This window comes from Tenrec ecaudatus, chromosome 1 (assembly GCF_050624435.1).
Source record: "Tenrec ecaudatus isolate mTenEca1 chromosome 1, mTenEca1.hap1, whole genome shotgun sequence".
In the NCBI taxonomy this organism is placed as follows: domain Eukaryota; kingdom Metazoa; phylum Chordata; class Mammalia; order Afrosoricida; family Tenrecidae; genus Tenrec; species Tenrec ecaudatus.
The window spans coordinates 133500537-133519679 of NC_134530.1; the positions used below are offsets into that span (position 1 = coordinate 133500537).

The 19143-nt window shown below is 38.9% G+C and overlaps 1 protein-coding gene across 3 annotated transcripts in view; it reads left to right on the top strand.

The window, feature by feature from the left end:
* Positions 1 to 19143, top strand: part of AGL (amylo-alpha-1,6-glucosidase and 4-alpha-glucanotransferase) — an 81603-nt gene that overhangs the window by 28924 nt on the left and 33536 nt on the right. For all 3 annotated transcript variants that reach the window (XM_075558752.1, XM_075558769.1, XM_075558761.1), the window contains exons 6-20: positions 5356 to 5537; positions 5700 to 5811; positions 7977 to 8100; positions 8433 to 8535; positions 8625 to 8722; positions 9228 to 9367; positions 10608 to 10795; positions 12668 to 12791; positions 13349 to 13512; positions 13773 to 13874; positions 13990 to 14145; positions 14228 to 14378; positions 18548 to 18672; positions 18759 to 18871; positions 18983 to 19117. In XM_075558752.1, the coding sequence (XP_075414867.1) occupies positions 5356 to 5537; positions 5700 to 5811; positions 7977 to 8100; positions 8433 to 8535; positions 8625 to 8722; positions 9228 to 9367; positions 10608 to 10795; positions 12668 to 12791; positions 13349 to 13512; positions 13773 to 13874; positions 13990 to 14145; positions 14228 to 14378; positions 18548 to 18672; positions 18759 to 18871; positions 18983 to 19117 (2017 nt within the window). The remainder of the gene's footprint in view (positions 1 to 5355; positions 5538 to 5699; positions 5812 to 7976; positions 8101 to 8432; positions 8536 to 8624; positions 8723 to 9227; positions 9368 to 10607; positions 10796 to 12667; positions 12792 to 13348; positions 13513 to 13772; positions 13875 to 13989; positions 14146 to 14227; positions 14379 to 18547; positions 18673 to 18758; positions 18872 to 18982; positions 19118 to 19143) is intronic.

A 19143-nucleotide genomic window follows, 5' to 3' on the forward strand; every position in this document is an offset into this window, starting at 1 on the left:
TAGACATAGAACATAGGCTTTTAAAAAACATTTGCTTAAAAGGGCTTGTAGACTTGAATGTAAAACAAGCTACAGATTTACAGAGTGAAAATCTTTGCAGAACACATCAAGATATACAAACTCCACTGCCATCAAATCGATTCCACTTCAAAGTCACCCTATGGAGGAGCCATAGTGGTATAGTGGTTACATGTTGGGTAACTGCAAGGTCAGCAGTTCAAAACCATCAGCCTCTCCACAGGAGAAAGTCGGGTCTTTTTCTCCCATAAAGGTGCAGTCTTGGAAATGCTCAGGGGCAGTCCTACCCCGTCCTATGGGGTTGCTGTGAGTTAGAATTGACTCGATGGCAGTGGGTGGGTGTAGGGTGTCTAAGACTTTCAATCTTTACGGGAGCAGATGGTCTGGTCTCCTCTTTATACCATGGAGCAGCTGCTAGGTTTGAACTGAAGATTTTTAAAACTCAACAGTAAGAAAGCAAACATCTCACTTTAAAAATTGGCAAAATATCTGAACAGATAACTTACCAGATACACACACATTAATGGCATATGAAAGCATATAGATAAGCATACAAAAATGAACAATAGTATATGCCATTCCAAAAAACCAAGCCCAGTGCCGCCAAGTAGATTCAGACTCACATCAAGCCTATAGGACAGAAACTCATGGTTTCTGAGACTCAGTCTTCATGAAAGCAAATAGCCTCATCTCTCTCTCAGAGAGATTGGGAAGTTTGAACCGTCTACCTTGTAGGTAGCAGCCCAAAATTTCATACACCAGGGATCCTTCATATGTCATTAGGGAATTACAAGTTAAAACAAGTGTGTTCATCTGGGTGGACTAGAGAAACAAATTCATAGACACTCATGTGTAAGAAGGAGCTTTATAAAAAAAGAGCAATTGTGTACTGAGAAATATCCAGCCCAGATCAAGTCCATAAGTCCGATATTAGCCCATACGTCCGATACCAATCTTTAAATTACTCTTGAGATTCACGAAATACATGCAATGACGCCGAGTACAAGAAGATCACAGGCAGTGGGTGGAAACTCTTGTGGATCTGCTTGGTAAGGATATAAATTGGCTCAGTCATTTGCAAAGAAAGTTTGGCAGTTTCTTATTTGCCCAAATGAGGCAAAAACTTTTATCCACACACAACTTTTCACATGTTTATAGAAGCTCTATTCACAATTGCCAAAACTTGAAGCAAAGATGCCTTTCAATAGACAAATTGTGGTACCTTCATACATGGAATATTGGCAATAAAAGAAAATGAACTAATAAGCCTTCAAGGAAAAAAGACATTGAAGAACCTTATATGCATATTTCTAATTGACAGTTTGTCTGAAAAGTTTACATACAATATGATCTCCGCTATATAACCTTATAGAAAAGACAAAACAAGAGAGACTGAAAGGATCCCTGGTGGCATAGTGGCTCTGAGTTTGACTTGTAACCACAAGGTCAGCAGTTTGAAACCACCAGCCACTCCATGGGAGAAAGACCAGGTTCTACTCCTATTAAATAGTTACACAGTTTTGGAAACCCTGAGAGCAGTTCTGTTCTGTCCTATAGGATCATGGAGTTGGAATTGACTTGGTGGCAGGGAGTTCGTTTTTAGGGGATGGAGACAGTAAAAAGATCAGGGGTTCAGGGAGGCAGGATAAATACATGGTACACAGAGTTTTTTAGAGCCGTAAAACTATTCCATATGCTACTGTAACAATGAACATACAAGGAGGCTTCAAAAAAGGGGAAAGTTATGACTTATTGTGAATGGAACTGCCCCTTGGGCTTTTCAACACTGGTGTTTATGGAAGCAAATTGCCGTGTGTTTCCCCATGGAGCAGCTGGTTTAAGTCTGCAACACCAATCTTTTGGTTAGCCAGTGAGCTGCATCACTAGAGCACCCGCAGTGGGAGTAAGGGACCATTTCCTCTGTAAGTGCCACCTGAATGTGGAGCCACTGGAGGCTGAGGAGACAGTCCCTGATGTCTTAGCCTGACCCTCCCAGGAGGGAGTGAGTAGCCACCTTAAGAACAAGGTATCTCAGGGATGTTAGAATTTAGTATTCTTTACCGGCCATACCTACCTAGGGTAAGACTTCCAGCCTTTGAGTACCAGGTGGAGGAAGGGAGCTCTTGATTTTCTGTGTGCCTACCTGGGTAGAGCTTTTGCAACAAGGGAATGAGGAGTACAGGAAGCCTGACCCATGCTAAGAGCTAAGGAGAGGGGAGCTTCTGTCTTCTTGGCCACACCTGCGCAGAGTCGAGCTCCTGGGATAGATCTTACATGACTAGCTGGTTGGGTGGGATAAGAAACAGGTCATGGCTCAACTACTACAGATTCATGTTGTTCTTACCATGATTTAGCAATTACCCTTGAATGTGTTTCTGTTTACTTTATGCCCTTAAGACTATTTACAGAAACTTAAAATCTTTTTGTTTTATAATATTCACGAGCAGTAATCAAGCTGTGCTTCAGGGAATGAAGCATGGGCACATAATCTCAGCAGCAGAGCAAAGTGGTGAGGATCGCAGGTTCACCAAACGTTTGTTTAAGTTAACATCTGGCTCCAAAGGGAGTGCTGGTGGCTTAGTGGGCCTTGATGGTTTAGTGGGCTGTGCATTGAGCTGTCAGCCTCAAGGTCCTCAGTTTGAACCCACCAGTTCCTCCTCAGGAGAATAATGAGACTGCCTGCTCCCATAAAGATTTAAAGCCCCAGAAACCCCAAAGGGCACTTCTACTCTGTCCTATAGGGTCCCTGTGAATTGGAATCGACTAGAATCAACTAGTCACTAGATGGCTGTTAGTTTGGTTTTGATTTTTTAGGAAATAGTACAGAAGCAACATTTGATCTCCAGCCCCCAAGGCTGATTGTCAGGCGTACCTCTGCCTTCCAAACTTCCTAGCAGTTCTGACACCAGCCATCCTGCCCATGGCTCTTTCACCTGGGTCCCTTAATTCAGTGCAATGACCACATGGAACTCTTAAACAATACTCAAAATTGGGGGTGGGTAACCAGTTAGAATTCAGGTGAGAATTGCTCAGGGAACAGTTGTTTGGTTAGAACAGCCCTCTATTCCTTAGCTTTTTGACCTGGCCTGCCCTGTTCAGGCAGTGTCTGAGCGCTCTTTTAAGGTTGCCCAAAGGGCATACCACTCCCATGTAAGCTTCATCCTGAAAGCTGACCCCTGTGACTCAGCAAAACTCAACTCCATAAGTGCCCACAGACACCCCACTTCACAAGCCAGCCTCCTGCCCCAAAGCACTCAGCTTTACTTGCTTTGTAGTCTGTGAAGTCTACCACTTAGTCTCGTGCTCCGGTTCCTGGTGCAGCTGCTGCTGTTGCTGCTCGTTGCCATTCCTGTGGTGTCAGAACTGACTCTCTCGCATTAAGGAGGCTCAATATGCAGGTATATTGGGGTCCGAAAGATGTGCTCCACTCCTGGCTCTTTTCTTTTCATGGTAGTGAAAGCCCCACTCCCGAGTCCAAGGTTGCTTACTTTATCATCACAACCCACTGTTAGCAATCACTCACAGCTGATCATAATCCAGCCAGCATCTTCCCTCACTTTCCCTTACGGAGACCATCAGGAAAAGGAAGGTTGTTTGGTGGAAGTAATAAAGGTAGCATATGGCTACAAGAGCCAGAAGGTAGTACGCCGCATTGTAGTTTGGAATCGGCTTTGAATGACTTTGACTGTTACATATTTTATTGTGCCTCGGTACCTCATCTGTTAAAAAATTGACAAAATACTATAGCCAATATCGCATAAGTAGGACTGGACATTAATGTTCACTATTGGTCAATTCCAATTCACAGCAACCCACATGGTCCCATGTGTTCCATAGGATTTTCAAAATTACATAGAACAACTGTTCCATTCGATTTTCAAAGCTGCGCTGTTTGTGGAAACAGCTCATTAAGGTACCTCTGAGTGGGTTCAAACCACCAACCTTTCAGCTAGTAGTCTAGCGCTTACCTATTGGGCACCATCCAAGGACTTCTTTAAGGGCTTAGACTAGTTCTTGGCATGTAGTTGGGAAACAATAATTGTTAGCTTTTTTAATCTCATGTACACTAATCTTTCATGCCAATCATGAATTCAGAGGTCATAGGTCCAATTTAAAAGTCAAACAGAATATGTGTAACTTTTGTTAATTTAAGAAATTACCATACATATTAGTTGAGTATAAACCAACCCAAATATCAGCCGAGGCACCTAATTTGACCACAAAAACCACTAAAAATGTGCTAAAAAATCTCAGCTTATACTTGAGTAGATATGATAATACAAGTTATCTTTAATGTTGTAAATACTTAGAATATTTTGCAGAAGTAATTATGAACTTACTATACAAATAGAAACAGATATAGATATACTTCAAACAATTTCTCAGTGTAGCTCTTGAAATATTATCAGAACAACCTATCTTAATTAACACTTCAGGATTAGGTATACAAAGAAGGTACCTAAGAGAAATTCAATTTTTTTTTGATCACCATTGTCTAACCAGAATATTTTAAAGTAATGCTATATGATGAAATGCATGGTAGGATAATATTAGCAAAGGAAAAATATTTTCTATTGCAATATCATTGTAAAATATTGAAGGCTTTTAAAAATTTATTTTATTAGCTCGTACAACTCTTATCACAATCCATATATACATCCATTGTGTCAAGCACATTTGTACATTTGTTGCCTTCAGCATTCTCAAAACATTTGCTTTCTACTTGAGCCCTTGATATCAGCTCCTCATTTTTCCACCTCCTTTCCCACTTCCCCCTCCCTTATGAACCCTTGATACTTTATGAATTATTATTATTATTTTGTTATATATTACATTTATTTTGTTATATCTTACACTATCTGATGTCTCCCTTCACCCACTTTTTTGTTGTCCATCCCCCCAGGGAGGAGATTATATGCAGATCCTTGTAATCGGTTCCCCCTTTCTCCCCCACCTTCCCGCCACCCTCCCGACTTTGCCACTCACACCACTGGTCCTGAAGGGATCATCCACCCTGGATTCCCTGTGTTTCCAGTTCCTATCTGTACCAGTGTACATCCTCTGGTCTAGCCAGACTTGCAAGGTAGAATTGGGATCATGATGGTAGAGGGTGGGGTGGGTGGAGGAAGCATTTAGGAACTAGAGAAAGTTGTATGTTTCATCATTGCTACATTGCACCCTGACTGGCTCCTCTCCTCCCTGCGACCCTTCTGTAAAGGGGTGTCTAGTTGATAAATAGTAGAACTTTATACTTCATTTCACCTTTCAACATCAGAAAGATACTAAGATCAGTGGGTTTGCTTACAGTATTTATTTTATGTTTTCACTTTTTTCCAGCTGCTAACAGTAAATGGATCCAAGAGCATCCAGAATGTGCATATAATCTTGTGAATTCTCCACACTTGAAACCTGCCTGGGTCCTGGACAGAGCACTTTGGCATTTATCCTGTGATGTTGCAGACGGGAAATACATAGAAAAAGGCATACCTGCTTTGATAGAAAACGATCAACAGATGAACGTAAGTGCGTATAGAGGAGTCCCACGCTAAAGCAGTAACAGTTTCTGAAGCCCTTTACATGTAGGGTGTGAATGTTATGTAGAATCTTTATTTTAAATACGATAGCTAGTACTTCGTAGAACATATGTTAAATACTTATTTTTAAATATTGAAATTTTTCAGTGCCTTCGAAAAATAGTTTGGGAGGATATTTTCCCCAAAATTCAACTCTGGGAGTTCTTCCAAGTAGATGTTTACAAAGCAGTTGAGCAATTTAGAAGACTTCTTATACAAGGTAATGGGTATATGCTTGCATGTTCGCATTAATTTTAAGAACTTTAATAAGTTATCATTAAAGGGATTACTCTCCTCCCTTCTTGGTTATGTTATTAGTTCTATTACTATTACATGATACATATTTTTTATGTCACAGAATTCTGATTATGAAACCACTGGCAAGTTAGCAAGGGCACCCGAAAAACATGTCATATGATGCCTGGCTTAATTAATTGTCGTAGGAAGTGCATCTCACTTTTGGTGCCTCCGCGCAATGTCGCTCTACGATTCAGAGCAAGTCTCAGGGTCTTTTCTGACTTCCACATAGGCCTTTTCCTTCTTTGCTGCCCTTTTCATGCACGCTGCTCTTGATGTCATCCCACGGCTCATCAGGCTTTCTGCCAGTACTGTGCAATGCATGAAATCTGCACTCGAGATGGTCTTAAATTCAGTCGAGATAGACTCAAGGTCATGATTTGGCTCTCATGGACTTGTTTTAATTTCCTTCAGCTTTAACCTGTACTTACATATGAGCCATTGTTGATCTGTTCCACAGTCAGCCCTTGACGTGGTTTGAGTTGCTGATATTGAGCTTCTCCAGTGTGTCTTCCCACAGATGTGGTTCATTTGATGTCTGTGTGCTCTATCTGGAGAAGCCCATGTGTGTAGTCGCCTTTTATGTTACTGAGAAAGGTATTTGTGATGAAGTCATTGATGTTACAAAATGGTATCATCCAGTCTTTGGCTTTATTTCTCGCATGGAAACCTTATTTTCCAACTACCGTCCCTTCCTCTTGGTTTGAAATTATTGCACATCAATCGCCAATAGTGCATCTTGACTGCATGTTTGGTCAACTTCAGACTGAAGACATTGGTAAGGTTTTTCTTGCTTTCGTGGTTGGTGCATCCATTTGAATGATAGTTGTATCGATCGGGTTTCCTTGTATTCAGGTAGACATTATCCTTTCACAGACAGCATTGTACTTCAAGCTAGATCTTGACATATCCTTTTTGACAGTGAGTGTTATGCCATTCCCCTGGAATGTGTCATTCTTGGTATAGCAAACCATATGATTTTCTGATTCAAAATGACCAATCGCTGTCCACTTCTGTTCACTAATGCCTCGCACAGCGGTTCTCAACCTGTGGGCTGCAACCCCTTTGGGGGTCGAACAACCCTTTCACAGGGGTCGCCCGATTCCAAACAGTAGCAAAATTACAGTTATGAAGTAGCAAAGAAAATAATTTGGTGGTTGGGGGGGTCACCACAACATGAGGATCTCTATTAAAGGGTCGCGGCATGAGGAAGGTCGAGAACCAGTGGCCTAGCAGGTCAATTTTCCTGCATTCCATTTCCTTTTCCACAACTTCCAATTTTCCTGCATTCATACTCCATATGTCCCAAGTTCCGATTCTTCTCTGATTTTCTGCGCTGTCTCCTCCTCCTCTTGTCATGCCCTGTCAGCAAATAGAGGTCCCCGAGGCTTTACTCCAACCCTGTCATTATTGTGGAGTCTGCTGTGAGAAGGCACCACGACCTCGCTCATATTTCGAGTGCCTTCTCACCTGAGGGGTTCAACCACAGTGCTTAAAAAAAATAAGTGTCATCTGTGAGCTGGGGCTAAACTGATTGGTATCTGTATGTTTCCTCTATGATGTGATTTTCTATGTATATGTTTTCACATGTATATGTGTGTCAGATAGAGAGAAAGATAAACAGGATGTTTTTAAAATAGGTGTGTGTCTTGCTGATGCAGTCAGGTAAGCTTTGGACTGCTACCCAAAGGTTGGCAGTTCAAGCTCACCAGCGGCTCCCACAGGAGAAGAGGAAGCTGTCAGCTCCTGTGAAGACTGACAAGCTCAAAAATGTAAAAAGCTCAATGCTGTCACATTGATTCCACCCCATACAACCCCACAGGAGAGAGTAGCGCCGCCCTGTGGGTTTCCCAGACCGCGGTCTCCACAGGGCAGAAAGCCCGTCCTCCCTCTGGGCTGCAGCTGATGTCAAACTACTGCCTTTGGGGTGAGCATCCCAATGTGCAACCCAGTCTGAATGAGCTCCACAGTGGCTTCGTTCTGCTTTTTTCCTATGAAAAATGTAAACGAGAAATTCTGAAACCAGTAACATGTAAAAACCTGTGTGGGTATTTGCATTTAAGATATATCATTTTTTCCTTCTTTCAGAAAATAGGAAAATAACAAAGTCTGATCCAATGGAACATCTAAAGATAATCCAAGATCCTGAATATCGACGACTTGGCTGTACTGTAGATATGAACACTGCACTAGCGACTTTCATACCACAGGAGTAGGTTTCATGTTTTTCCTGTGAAATAAATATTAATTCCACTTAGGAACTTTCATAACTTAAGTTTCACACTATTTATTAAAACTCTTCATGGAAATGAACTAAAGTAATTAGTCATAATACTTCTACAGATGACCTCTGTGTGCGTGTGTGTGTGCATGCTAGAACATGTTTCTATTTAAGCATGTGAACACTTTTATAATGGATCACTTCTTAAGCCATCACTAAAATTCGGATGAATGATTAGTTGCTTTGACCCACATTTGAGTATTTTTAAATGTCGAATTTGTAAACCATAATGTAACGAGTTTGTCTTTTGCTTCCCATGCTAGCAAAGGACCAGCTGCAATTGATGAATGCTGTAATTGGTTCAGTAAGCGAATTGAGGAATTAAATTCAGAGAAGCTTCAACTCATGAACTACCATCAGGAGCAGGTTTTACTTACTTTAAACTGCTGCTTTTCTTTGAGTTTCAATGTTGGTGCTTGTCCTGTGTTGAAGTAACATAGGTTAATGTTTTCTAGGCTGTTAACTGCCTTTTGGGAAATGTGTTTTATGAACGACTGGCTGGCCATGGGCCTAAACTAGGACCTGTCACTAGGAAACATCCTTTAGTTACCAGGTATTCTATTTTTGTTTTTCCATTGATAGTTGAAAACTGTGTTTAACATTTCAGAGTTACCTAAATATTTCTTTTAATGTACAACTTCAGTGTATTTCTTAAATTGAAATAAACATTTTTATTTATGAACTAGGATTAATATTGAATAATTTTGTGAAGCATATCTTTAACCAGAGACATTATAACTAGTGTGAACCAGTTTATAATTATTATTCACATGAATATTTCTTGCATACTACTAATAAATTCAATCTTAATCAAATTGAGCAAGCATTTAGTGCCTGACTGTAAAAGCTATGTGGGGCATAGAGAGGACAACTAGAGAGTAGCTGATAACATCCTCAGGGATGTTCCTCAGGGATTTTCCTAGTAATTAGGTTTTTTGTTTTCTAATTTAAAATGTTAAAAAATGTTAGCTGGATCCGTTATCATTTTGATATTGCACATTCAAAAGCTCCCCAAGGAATTTGTATACGCAGGTCTAATATCTAATGTATTTCTGTAGCTACTTTACTTTTCCATTTGAAGACATGACCCTGTCTGCAGAAGAATCTATGATTCACCTCCCAGACAGAGCTTGTTTTCTGATGGCATATAATGGATGGGTCATGGGAGATGATCCTCTTCGAAATTTTGCTGAACCAGGTATGTCATCTTTGTAACTTCTGTGTATATGGGAAGTAAGAGTTCATGGAAAGCTCACGGTACTCATAGAAGCTGTTTCATTGATTCTCCTTACACACACACACACATACACACACACACACACACACACACACACACACATCTCTCTCCTTTCCCTGTCTTTCCTTTCAACAGATAGAGTTTCTGTATCAAGTTTGTGTATGGTGCTCTACATAAGATTTTATATTGGCAAAAAAAATTATATTGGAAATTTAAGAGTTTTAAAACGACTAGACTAACATTCTTTTGCCTTAAGAAACGTGGCATTTTTACCATTGACCAGAACAGTGGGAGGCATTTAAATGGCAGCTGCATGAGAAACAAATTGCTTTCAGGTTTCCCCTTCCTTACCTTCAGCGCTTGGTTTTTCTGCAGCTATTTAGTTGTCAAGAAGCATTTAGCAGCGATATCATCACTATACTTATTATTCAACATTTGAGAAGTAGGAGTCTCCTTTAGTGGTGGGCAGTATGCACTGGATTTAAATATGTTGGTAGTGTAGTGATTATTCCTTGGGCTGTGATCCTCAAGGTCCTTGGTTCGAAACCATCAGCCTCTCCTCGGGAGAAAGACAGGGCTTTCTACTCCTGTAAACAGTTACCGTCTCAGAAACCCACAGTGGCAGTACTTCCCCTTCTTGTAGGGTCACTGTGACTTGATGTGGACTCAACTGCAGTTAAGCTTGAGTATCTCCTTCTAGTCATGCTCAGCGATAAAGCTGCCGTGCTCTGTGCCAGGGATTCCATGCCAGGGTGGAAAATGGCTAGAGGCAGGGATCAAGTTTTAAATGTTTGGAGTAGAACTGTAGTTTTCTTTTGTTAAATAATCTTCTTGAGCTGTCGTCACCACAGTCAACTTTGGAACATTTTCACCCTTCATGTACCCATTGATGTTGAGAACTATGCTTCTTAACGGACCCGTAATATTTCCCTATCTTTCTTTTAAAAGCAACTTATACTTTTGAAATTGAACACACACTTTAAAAGAATCTGTTAGCAGAAATTTGGAGCAAATAGATATGAAGCTTAAGCTAATGTTAATTGTTTAAACTGTACCCCCATACCATGCCATAGATATAATTTTCCAATATGTAGATTGTGATAGAAATAATCCATCTCATTTTAAAATGATCGTGTTTTCTGGAAGTAATTGTTTTCCATTTTATTTCTTGAACCATTTGAAAGCAAGTTTCTCTCAACAGATTCAAATGTGTATCTAAGAAGAGAACTTATTTGCTGGGGAGATAGTGTTAAATTACGCTATGGGAATAAACCAGAGGACTGTCCGTATCTTTGGGCACACATGAAAAAATACACTGAAATCACTGCAACCTATTTCCAAGGAGTACGTCTTGATAACTGCCACTCGACTCCTCTTCATGTGGCGGAGGTACAGAAAAACAACTCATCTTACTAAAGAAACTCAGGTCTCTTTCTGAGAATTCCTTTAAGTGTGCAAATAGGTATTTCATTTTGCTTATTGGATGCACTTCAAGCCTTAATTTGGTTAATTGGTGTGAGTATAGAGTTTAGCCTCTTTTCCATAAATCTAATGGAATCTTTTCATGCAGCTGTATGGAATAGTGGATGATAAAATGTTTAGTAAGATAATGTTTTAATTTAAATTCAGGAAAGTAACTTATATTATGTCTGATGATAATACATCACAACTATTCACCTGTAAGGAGCCCTGGTGGTGTGGTGGTTTCGAGAAGGGCTGCGAGCTGCGTGATTCAACCCCACCAGCAGATCCACGGGAGAAAGACTGGGCTTTCTCCTCCCATGGACAGTTCAGTCTCAGAAACCCACACACGGTTGCTATGAGTCAGCTTTGACTTGGTGGCAGTGTTTGGTTTGGGTTTATTTACCTGCAGGGCCACCATGAGTCAGAATTGACTCTAGAGCAGTGAGTTTATTTACTTATTGATATATAAAATGTTAATTTTTCTTACTATGTTTAGATAAATTTCCATATTTTATTAGGAACAGTGAAGTTGAGTCCCATATCACACATTATAGTGATTATATAAATCTAGCATTAAGGCATATTGAAGCTAATTTAGCCAGCCTCATTGAGCCTATTTTTAATTAATTGTTTAAAAATATATAAGTAAATATGGGCTATATATTCTTGTGGGCTTTTTAATAGTAGCTTTTGAGCATGCCAACATTTAAAGCCTTATTTTCTATCTAATACAGCTCTGTAAATACAGCTATCTAATACAGCTCTGTAAATACACAGGTACAACTTTTATCTAGTTTATAAGTTTCTAACAGCTTCCTGTTGACAACTTTTGTGTTCCTTGGAAATGTGTGCTTATCAGAAAATATGTATTTCTATAATGTTGAAGCAATATTTATAGTATACAGTTATGTTGGCATTCTGTGGTGAGAGGTGTCTTTGATGTGGAGGACTTTTGTGAACATTCACTAAGGGGTAGAGCACAGGTAAATGCTTTGTTTACCACCCAAAGAGTGTCCGGTTTTCTTGTTTGTCTTTTTACCCTGCCTTGATGAGTGGAATTAACTTGATAGCACTGGGGTTTTTGTTTGCTTTAACAACAGCAAAAAAATAGCGAATAAGATGATTGTGATATTACGGTAATGCAGAATTTCAAACTAGCTTACTTTTTTTTAATTACCAATGATTTTACTTGCTAGCTGATAGAATTTAGCTATTATACTCATCCTTTGAATTGAGCTGATTTTTTATTGTCAATATTTTCTCATCTCTGTTGGATAGTCAGTACCATTGTAGTTTTAAGGTGTATCACAATCTAGGAAATACTGGCTTCAGTCAGAGCTATCAGGCCTAATCATTGTAACAGCTAAATGCTTCCCCAGCAGCAACTTCATCAATAGTGATTTAGTCAACTGCCTGAAAATGAGCAGTCTGAGTAAAAGTATTAAAAACAAACAATCAATAATGAGGAAAGCCTGGCAAAGTTGTTTCGATTTGTTTTTTTAATGTGACACTAACATTTTTCTTCTTTCCCCCCTCTCCTTTTGTACCTTTCTCTTTGCTAAATCTAATCTTCCCTGTAACTGTTTTTTTCTCTTCATCAATTTTCTTGTTGACTGTGTGTGTTGTTCTGTTTGATGTTTCCTACATATGCACAATTAAAAATTTTGGAAATTCGTTGCGGATTTCTATTATACTACATGATTATTTTCCCGTATCAAATCCATGCCCAGTCCTGCCTTTTCCCCACCTGATCTTGGTTTTCTCTTTCTGCTACATCTGTGACTGTGCTTTTTGCAGTACATGTTGGACGCTGCTAGGAAATTGCAACCCAATTTATATGTAGTAGCCGAACTGTTCACAGGAAGCGAAGACCTGGACAATATCTTTGTTACTAGACTGGGCATTAGTTCCTTAATAAGAGGTAGGCTTGTTGAAGTGTTTTTGCTCTAAAATTATAACTTTTGTTTAAAAAGAATAAAGGGTATTTGGTAGTGTTGTTTATAATGTTTAATGATTATTTTAACACCATTAGTATTCTTTCAAATACTCTATCCTAAATTATTTAAGGTTGTAAATGAAATTTTCTACTTTGGGATGAGATACTTTAATGATCAGTGAAATGAACTGATGACTCACAAGTGAAACCTTTTTTCCCCTCGATCATATATTTCTGTTTTTCATCTCCCAACTAGATATCTGATGTTACCCTTGGATAGTTTCCTTTGGTTTTGTAGAGCCGCTGTCCTAAAAAGATGTGCTGCCTTTTACCTGTTATAAGCCATCTTAGATATAACGAAACATTTCTGTTCTTGTTCTTATTTAAACAGATGGAAATATGCTTAAATGTTTAACACAGATGTTGTAGTTTTCAAAATAATGTTTACATGGTCTTTATTTTAAAATCAGTCACAATAAGAAATCTCATCTCTCCTTGGGTATCAGTAATGGTCATTGTTAAATATTGTTCGCACTTTGCAGAGGCAATGAGTGCATATGATAGTCATGAGGAGGGCAGGTTGGTTTATCGGTATGGAGGAGAACCCGTGGGATCCTTTGTCCAGCCGTGCTTGAGGCCTTTAATGCCAGCGATTGCACATGCTCTGTTTATGGACGTTACACACGACAACGAGTGCCCTGTTGTGGTAAGCATCTATCTGGTTCTCATCAATATGTTGCTAAACGTTTTGTTATTTAGTTCTCTAATGCTTAGGCGCAATACGACTCACATAGTTCTTCGATATACAAATGATTGTGATTCAAGAGTTTTTAGAATGTTTACTTATTTATTTTAAGACATTGTCGCTTCTAGGATATAGTTATGTAGTCATTCTTTTATTTCATTACGCTGTAGGATCACTTTGCATTTGCTAGAAAGTAATGCTTTCTTGTTGTTGTTTTTTAGCATAGATCAGCGTATGATGCTCTTCCAAGTTCCACAGTTGTGTCTATGGCGTGTTGTGCTAGTGGGAGCACTAGGGGCTATGATGAATTAGTACCTCATCAGGTTTGTTTATGCCTTGTTTTTTACAATCCATGATGCCAACAACATCGAGCATTTTTATCAAAAACTCTCCTTGTGAGTTAAAAATGATATGTGTCTGGGTTTTAACTTTGTCCAGATTTCAGTGGTTTCTGAAGAGCGATTTTACACTAAGTGGAACCCCGGAGCATCGCCATCCAGTGCAGGTGAAGTTAATTTCCAGAGTGGAATTATTGCAGCCAGGCGTGCTATCAATACACTGCACCAAGAGCTTGGAGCCAAGGGTTTTATTCAGGCAAGAAACTTGAGTTTCTTCAGGTTCAGTTTCAGGGCCTTTAAAGTTCCCATCCTCACCTGTTTTGCCTTATGTTCTTCAGGTGTATGTGGATCAGGTTGATGAAGACATAGTGGCGATAACCAGACACTCACCTAGTATCCATCAGTCTGTTGTGGCTGTGTCCAGAACTGCTTTCAGGAATCCCAAGACTTCATTTTACAGCAAGGAAGTACCACAAATGTACATCCCTGGTAATTAAAACTGAAAATTATTATTGTAGTTATACAAATTAAAAATTGTTAGTGTAGTTAGGTTATTATATTAAATGGTACTATATTATAGTTAGTTATTATAATATATCATTTATTTTAACAACATACATATGGAGGTAGTTAAAGGAAAAAATTGATATTTCTGGTTACCTTATTTTTAATGCATTAAACAAAACCTAGATAAGCATATTCTCAGTGTTAACATTTTATGAGGTATGGCGTAATATATTAATCCAGTCTATTTTTTCCTAACTTGTATAACATGAGTGTGTATTTCTTTTGTACCCAGGATAATTTATGCATGTATTGGTTTTCATTTATATAGTATCTATATGTGCATATATTGCATACATACATACACAAATATAACTTAAACAGGATGATAGTTTTACCTTATATTATAGCTCTTCATAATCCTTCCTCACCTGCCTTCCGATCCCTGTATCACCCGACTATTATAGCCAAGTAGATGAATTCACTGCTCCCCAAATTGTCTTACTTAATTATAAATATGTCCCTGAGATATGTGTTTATTATTACTTGACTTTTTTCCAGCTGTGTGTCTTTTATTTCCTTTCCAACAGTTACATATCATGAACTAAAGCATAGCATGATCTTATGAATTAATCAAAAGTTCAAGTTTTTTATATTGGTTATGAATTAGCATAGCATGATCTTATGTATTTATCAAAGGTTCAGGGTTTTCATATCAGTTATGAATTAGCATAGCATGATCTTATGAATTATCAAAGGTTGGGTTTTTATATCGGTTATGAATTAGCTGAACTTTTAATTATCAACTTACTTAGCTGTCAGATGATATGCTCATCCATTCCTCTAACTGTTCACAAATTTATATTCCATACTCTTGCCTGACCAAGTTGGTTATGGTTTTGGCTTAATCTTATCTATAATAACAGATATAGCTTTATATTATTGTAGTCAATGTGTACAATATTATCTTAGGCTTTATTTTGGCCACTTTTAAAATATGTTCATTTGTCAATACACCTATCAATCCACAAAATTTTAACTTTCTTTTTACTGAATGTTTTACTTTGTTATGTTAGTATTCTTTATGTTTTATAGGTTAATATCCTTCAGTGTGTATAGCAGTGTTCCTATTTATGTTCTGATTATACTCAATCAGAAGACATGCACAATAATATTCTCTATAATATTTTTATAACAGAAGTTCTATTATCATGATAATGGAATAATCATGATAAAATGAACCAATTTTAGAATATTTATCTGGTGAAATACAACTTCACAGTTGAAACAGCACATGCAGTAATGGGAATGGGTCTAAAAAGTGCCACGTTGACCAACAGAAACAAGCTACAGAAGACTACATATAACATGATCCACTTTCATGAAATATGGAAAATAATACTGCTACATTGTACAGGAAAATATATACCTGAATAAAAATGGCAAGAGTAATGAACTCCAAACTATTGATAGTGATGGTGTCTGCAGGGAAGAAATGTATACAGGGTTATTATTGTATTTATAGTTTTGTTTCTTTAAACTCAATCATAGGATTTGCGTTTTTAAAAATCATTTTACTGGGGCTCATACAACTCATCACAATCCACACATACATCAGTTGTGTGAAGCACACTTATATAGTCATTGCCCCCATCATTCTCAAGACTCTCGCTCTCCGCTTGGGCTCCTGGAGTCAGCTCCTCATTTTCCTTCCCCACCCTGCTTCCCTCCCCACTCCTCCCTCCCCCATGAACCCTTGATAATTTATAAATTATTACTTTACCATATCTTGCACTGTCTGGCATTTCCCTTCACCCACTTTTCTGTTGCCCATCCCCCAGGGAGGAGGTTATATGTAGATCCTTGTAGTCAGTTCCCCCTTTCTACTCCACCTTCCCTCTTCCCTCCCGGTGTCGCCACTCTCTCCACTGGTCCTAAAGGGTTCATCTGTCCTGGATTCCCTGTGTTTCCAGTTCCCATCTGAACCGCTGTGCATCCTCTGGTTTAACCAGGTTTGCAAGGTAGAATTGGAATCATGTTATTGGGGGCAGGAAACATTTAAGAACTAGAGGAAGGTTGAGTTTCATCAATGCTGCACTGCACCCTGAGCAACTCATCTCCTCCCCACTACCCCTCTGCAAGGAATGTCCAGTTGTTTACAGATGGGCATTGGACCCCCATCACGCGCTCCCCTCATTTATGATGATCTGATTCCCTCCCCTCCTTTGGTACTTGATACTTGGTCCCCTAGACCCTTCGTGATCACACTTGCTGGTGTGCTGCTTCCATGTGGGCTTTGTTGCTTCTGGGCTAGATGGCCACTTGTTTACTTTCAAGCCTTTAAGACCCCAGGTGCTATATCTCTCGATAGCGGGGCACCATTAGCCTTCTTCACCACACTTACTTATGCACACATTCGTCTTCAGTGTTTATATGGGGAAGGTGATCACACAAGGATGGTTTTTGTTCTTTGGTGTCTGCTACTTGATCTCTTCAACACCTCGTGATCACACAGGCTTGTGTGCTTCTTCTCTGTGGACTTTGTTGCTTCCAAGCTAGATGGTTGCTAGTTTGTTTTCAGACCTTTAAGACCTCAGATGCTATATCTTTTGATAGCCGGGCACCATCAGTTTTCTTCACCATGTTTGCTTATGCACATATTTGTGTTCAGCGATCATGTCGGGAAGGTGAGTATCACGGATGACCATTTAGTTGAACAAGGTGCTATTGTATTGAGGGAGTTCACGTGAGGAGGCCCAATGTCCACCTGCTACCCTACTACTGAACCTATAAATATATGCACATAGGTCTATTTCCCCCATAATCATAAATATATTTACATATGTACATGTCTATATTTAGGCCTCCTACTTCTTTCCTCTATTTCCTTATGCTTTCCTCCTGTCCCACTACCATGTTCAGCCTTCATTCTGGTTTCAGTAATTCCTCTCGGTTACATTGCCCTTGGTCACTCCCTACCAGTCCTCCCATCCCCTCCCTGCCACTGGTTTTGAACCACTCCTTGTTCCCTTGTCCCTGGGTTGGCCAACACCTCCTCCCTTCCCCTACCTCCCACTCTTCCACGCCCCCCCCCCCACTGTTGGTCCCATTGTTTTCTTCTCCACATTGTTTATCCAGCCTATCTTATCCAGATAGACCTGCAGAGATAATAATATGTGCATAAAATTGCAGATGGCCTGGACAGCACCAAACAGTGTGGCACATAAGAACATGGCAACGACAGCAGCAACAATGACTAACAAACAAAAAAGCCACTGACATACAAAATCTAAATGAAGAGAAAAAATAAATTTAAAAATTTTTAAAAAGAAAGAACGAAACTCCTGTTGATAGTTCAGGGTCTATTTGTTGACCTTTAGGAGTGGTTTCCGGACGAGTCTGTGGGGTGCCGCGTCCTGGCCCCAAAGTCCATCCTTGATACTCCCTCGGGACCTTCTTGCTATGCTTCCCCGGCCACTCCATTGCACACCCTCAGTGTTTTGCCTCAGTGTGGTGGGGTCATCTTGGTCACACATCCCACACTGTGTCTCTGGTGCTGGCCCGTGTAGGGCCATGGGTCAGTGAAGGGATTTTCATTTTTTAAATTACTTTTTATAATTATTTTTATACATTTTATTTCTAAAATGTTCCACTTTGTATTTTTAAATGTTAGGTTTCCAAGTGAGATTTACTTTCCTTTCTTAAATGTAAGAGTGTTATATTTTTTACCATGATCAAATCATTATTACTTGTTAAGAACACTTCAAGAAAAGAAAAAGAATAAAAGACACCTTTGTTAATGTAATTGCGATTCATAAAACAAAAAAACATTGTGTGAAAAATCCATAATTGGCAGAATTATCTACTTTAAGATTTTTGTGGCCTTTAAAAAAGTTAGCTAATGCTTTGTTTTCAGCTTTAAATGGTTTTAAAGACCGTTAAACCCATTGCTGAGAAGTGAATTATGATTCACAGGGATTCTATAGGACAGAGTAGAACTGCCATACAGGGTTTCCAAGTCTTTCACAAGTAAACTGCCACATCTTTGCTCTGCAGAGTAGCTGGCGAATTCAAACCAGGGCTCCTTAGGAACCCTGTAGCAATTCATAATTGCTTTCATATGATATTTTGTTATACTTTTTACATATTCTTAGGCAAAATTGAAGAAGTAGTTCTTGAAGCTAGAACTATCGAAAGAAACACAAAACCTTACAAGAAGGATGAGAATTCGATCAATGGAATGCCAGATATCACAGTGGAAATTAGAGAGCATATTCAGGTATTAAGGCCTATTATCTTATTACTTCCTATGTTTAACATAGTAAGGATATTCGAATTATTTATTGAATGATTTTATTTTTCAAGCTTAATGAAAGTAAAATTGTTAAACAAGCTGGAGTGGCCACAAAAGGACCCAATGAATATATTCAAGAAATAGAATTTGAAAACCTATCTCCAGGAAGTATTATTGTATTCAGGTGTGTTAGAGTTCAAACTATTGGCTTTGCTTTTATTTAACATGGTTACTTATCCTGAAATTTTTAATAAACTACTCCTACAAGTTAACTATTTTTTATTACCATTTTCAGAGTGAGCCTTGACCCACATGCACAAGTTGCTGTTGGAATTATTCGAAATCATCTGACACAATTCAGTTGTCACTTTAAAGCTGGGAGCCTGGCTGTTGACAATGCAGATCCTATATTAAAAATTCCTTTTGCTTCGTAAGTATATCTTCTTCTACAGAGAC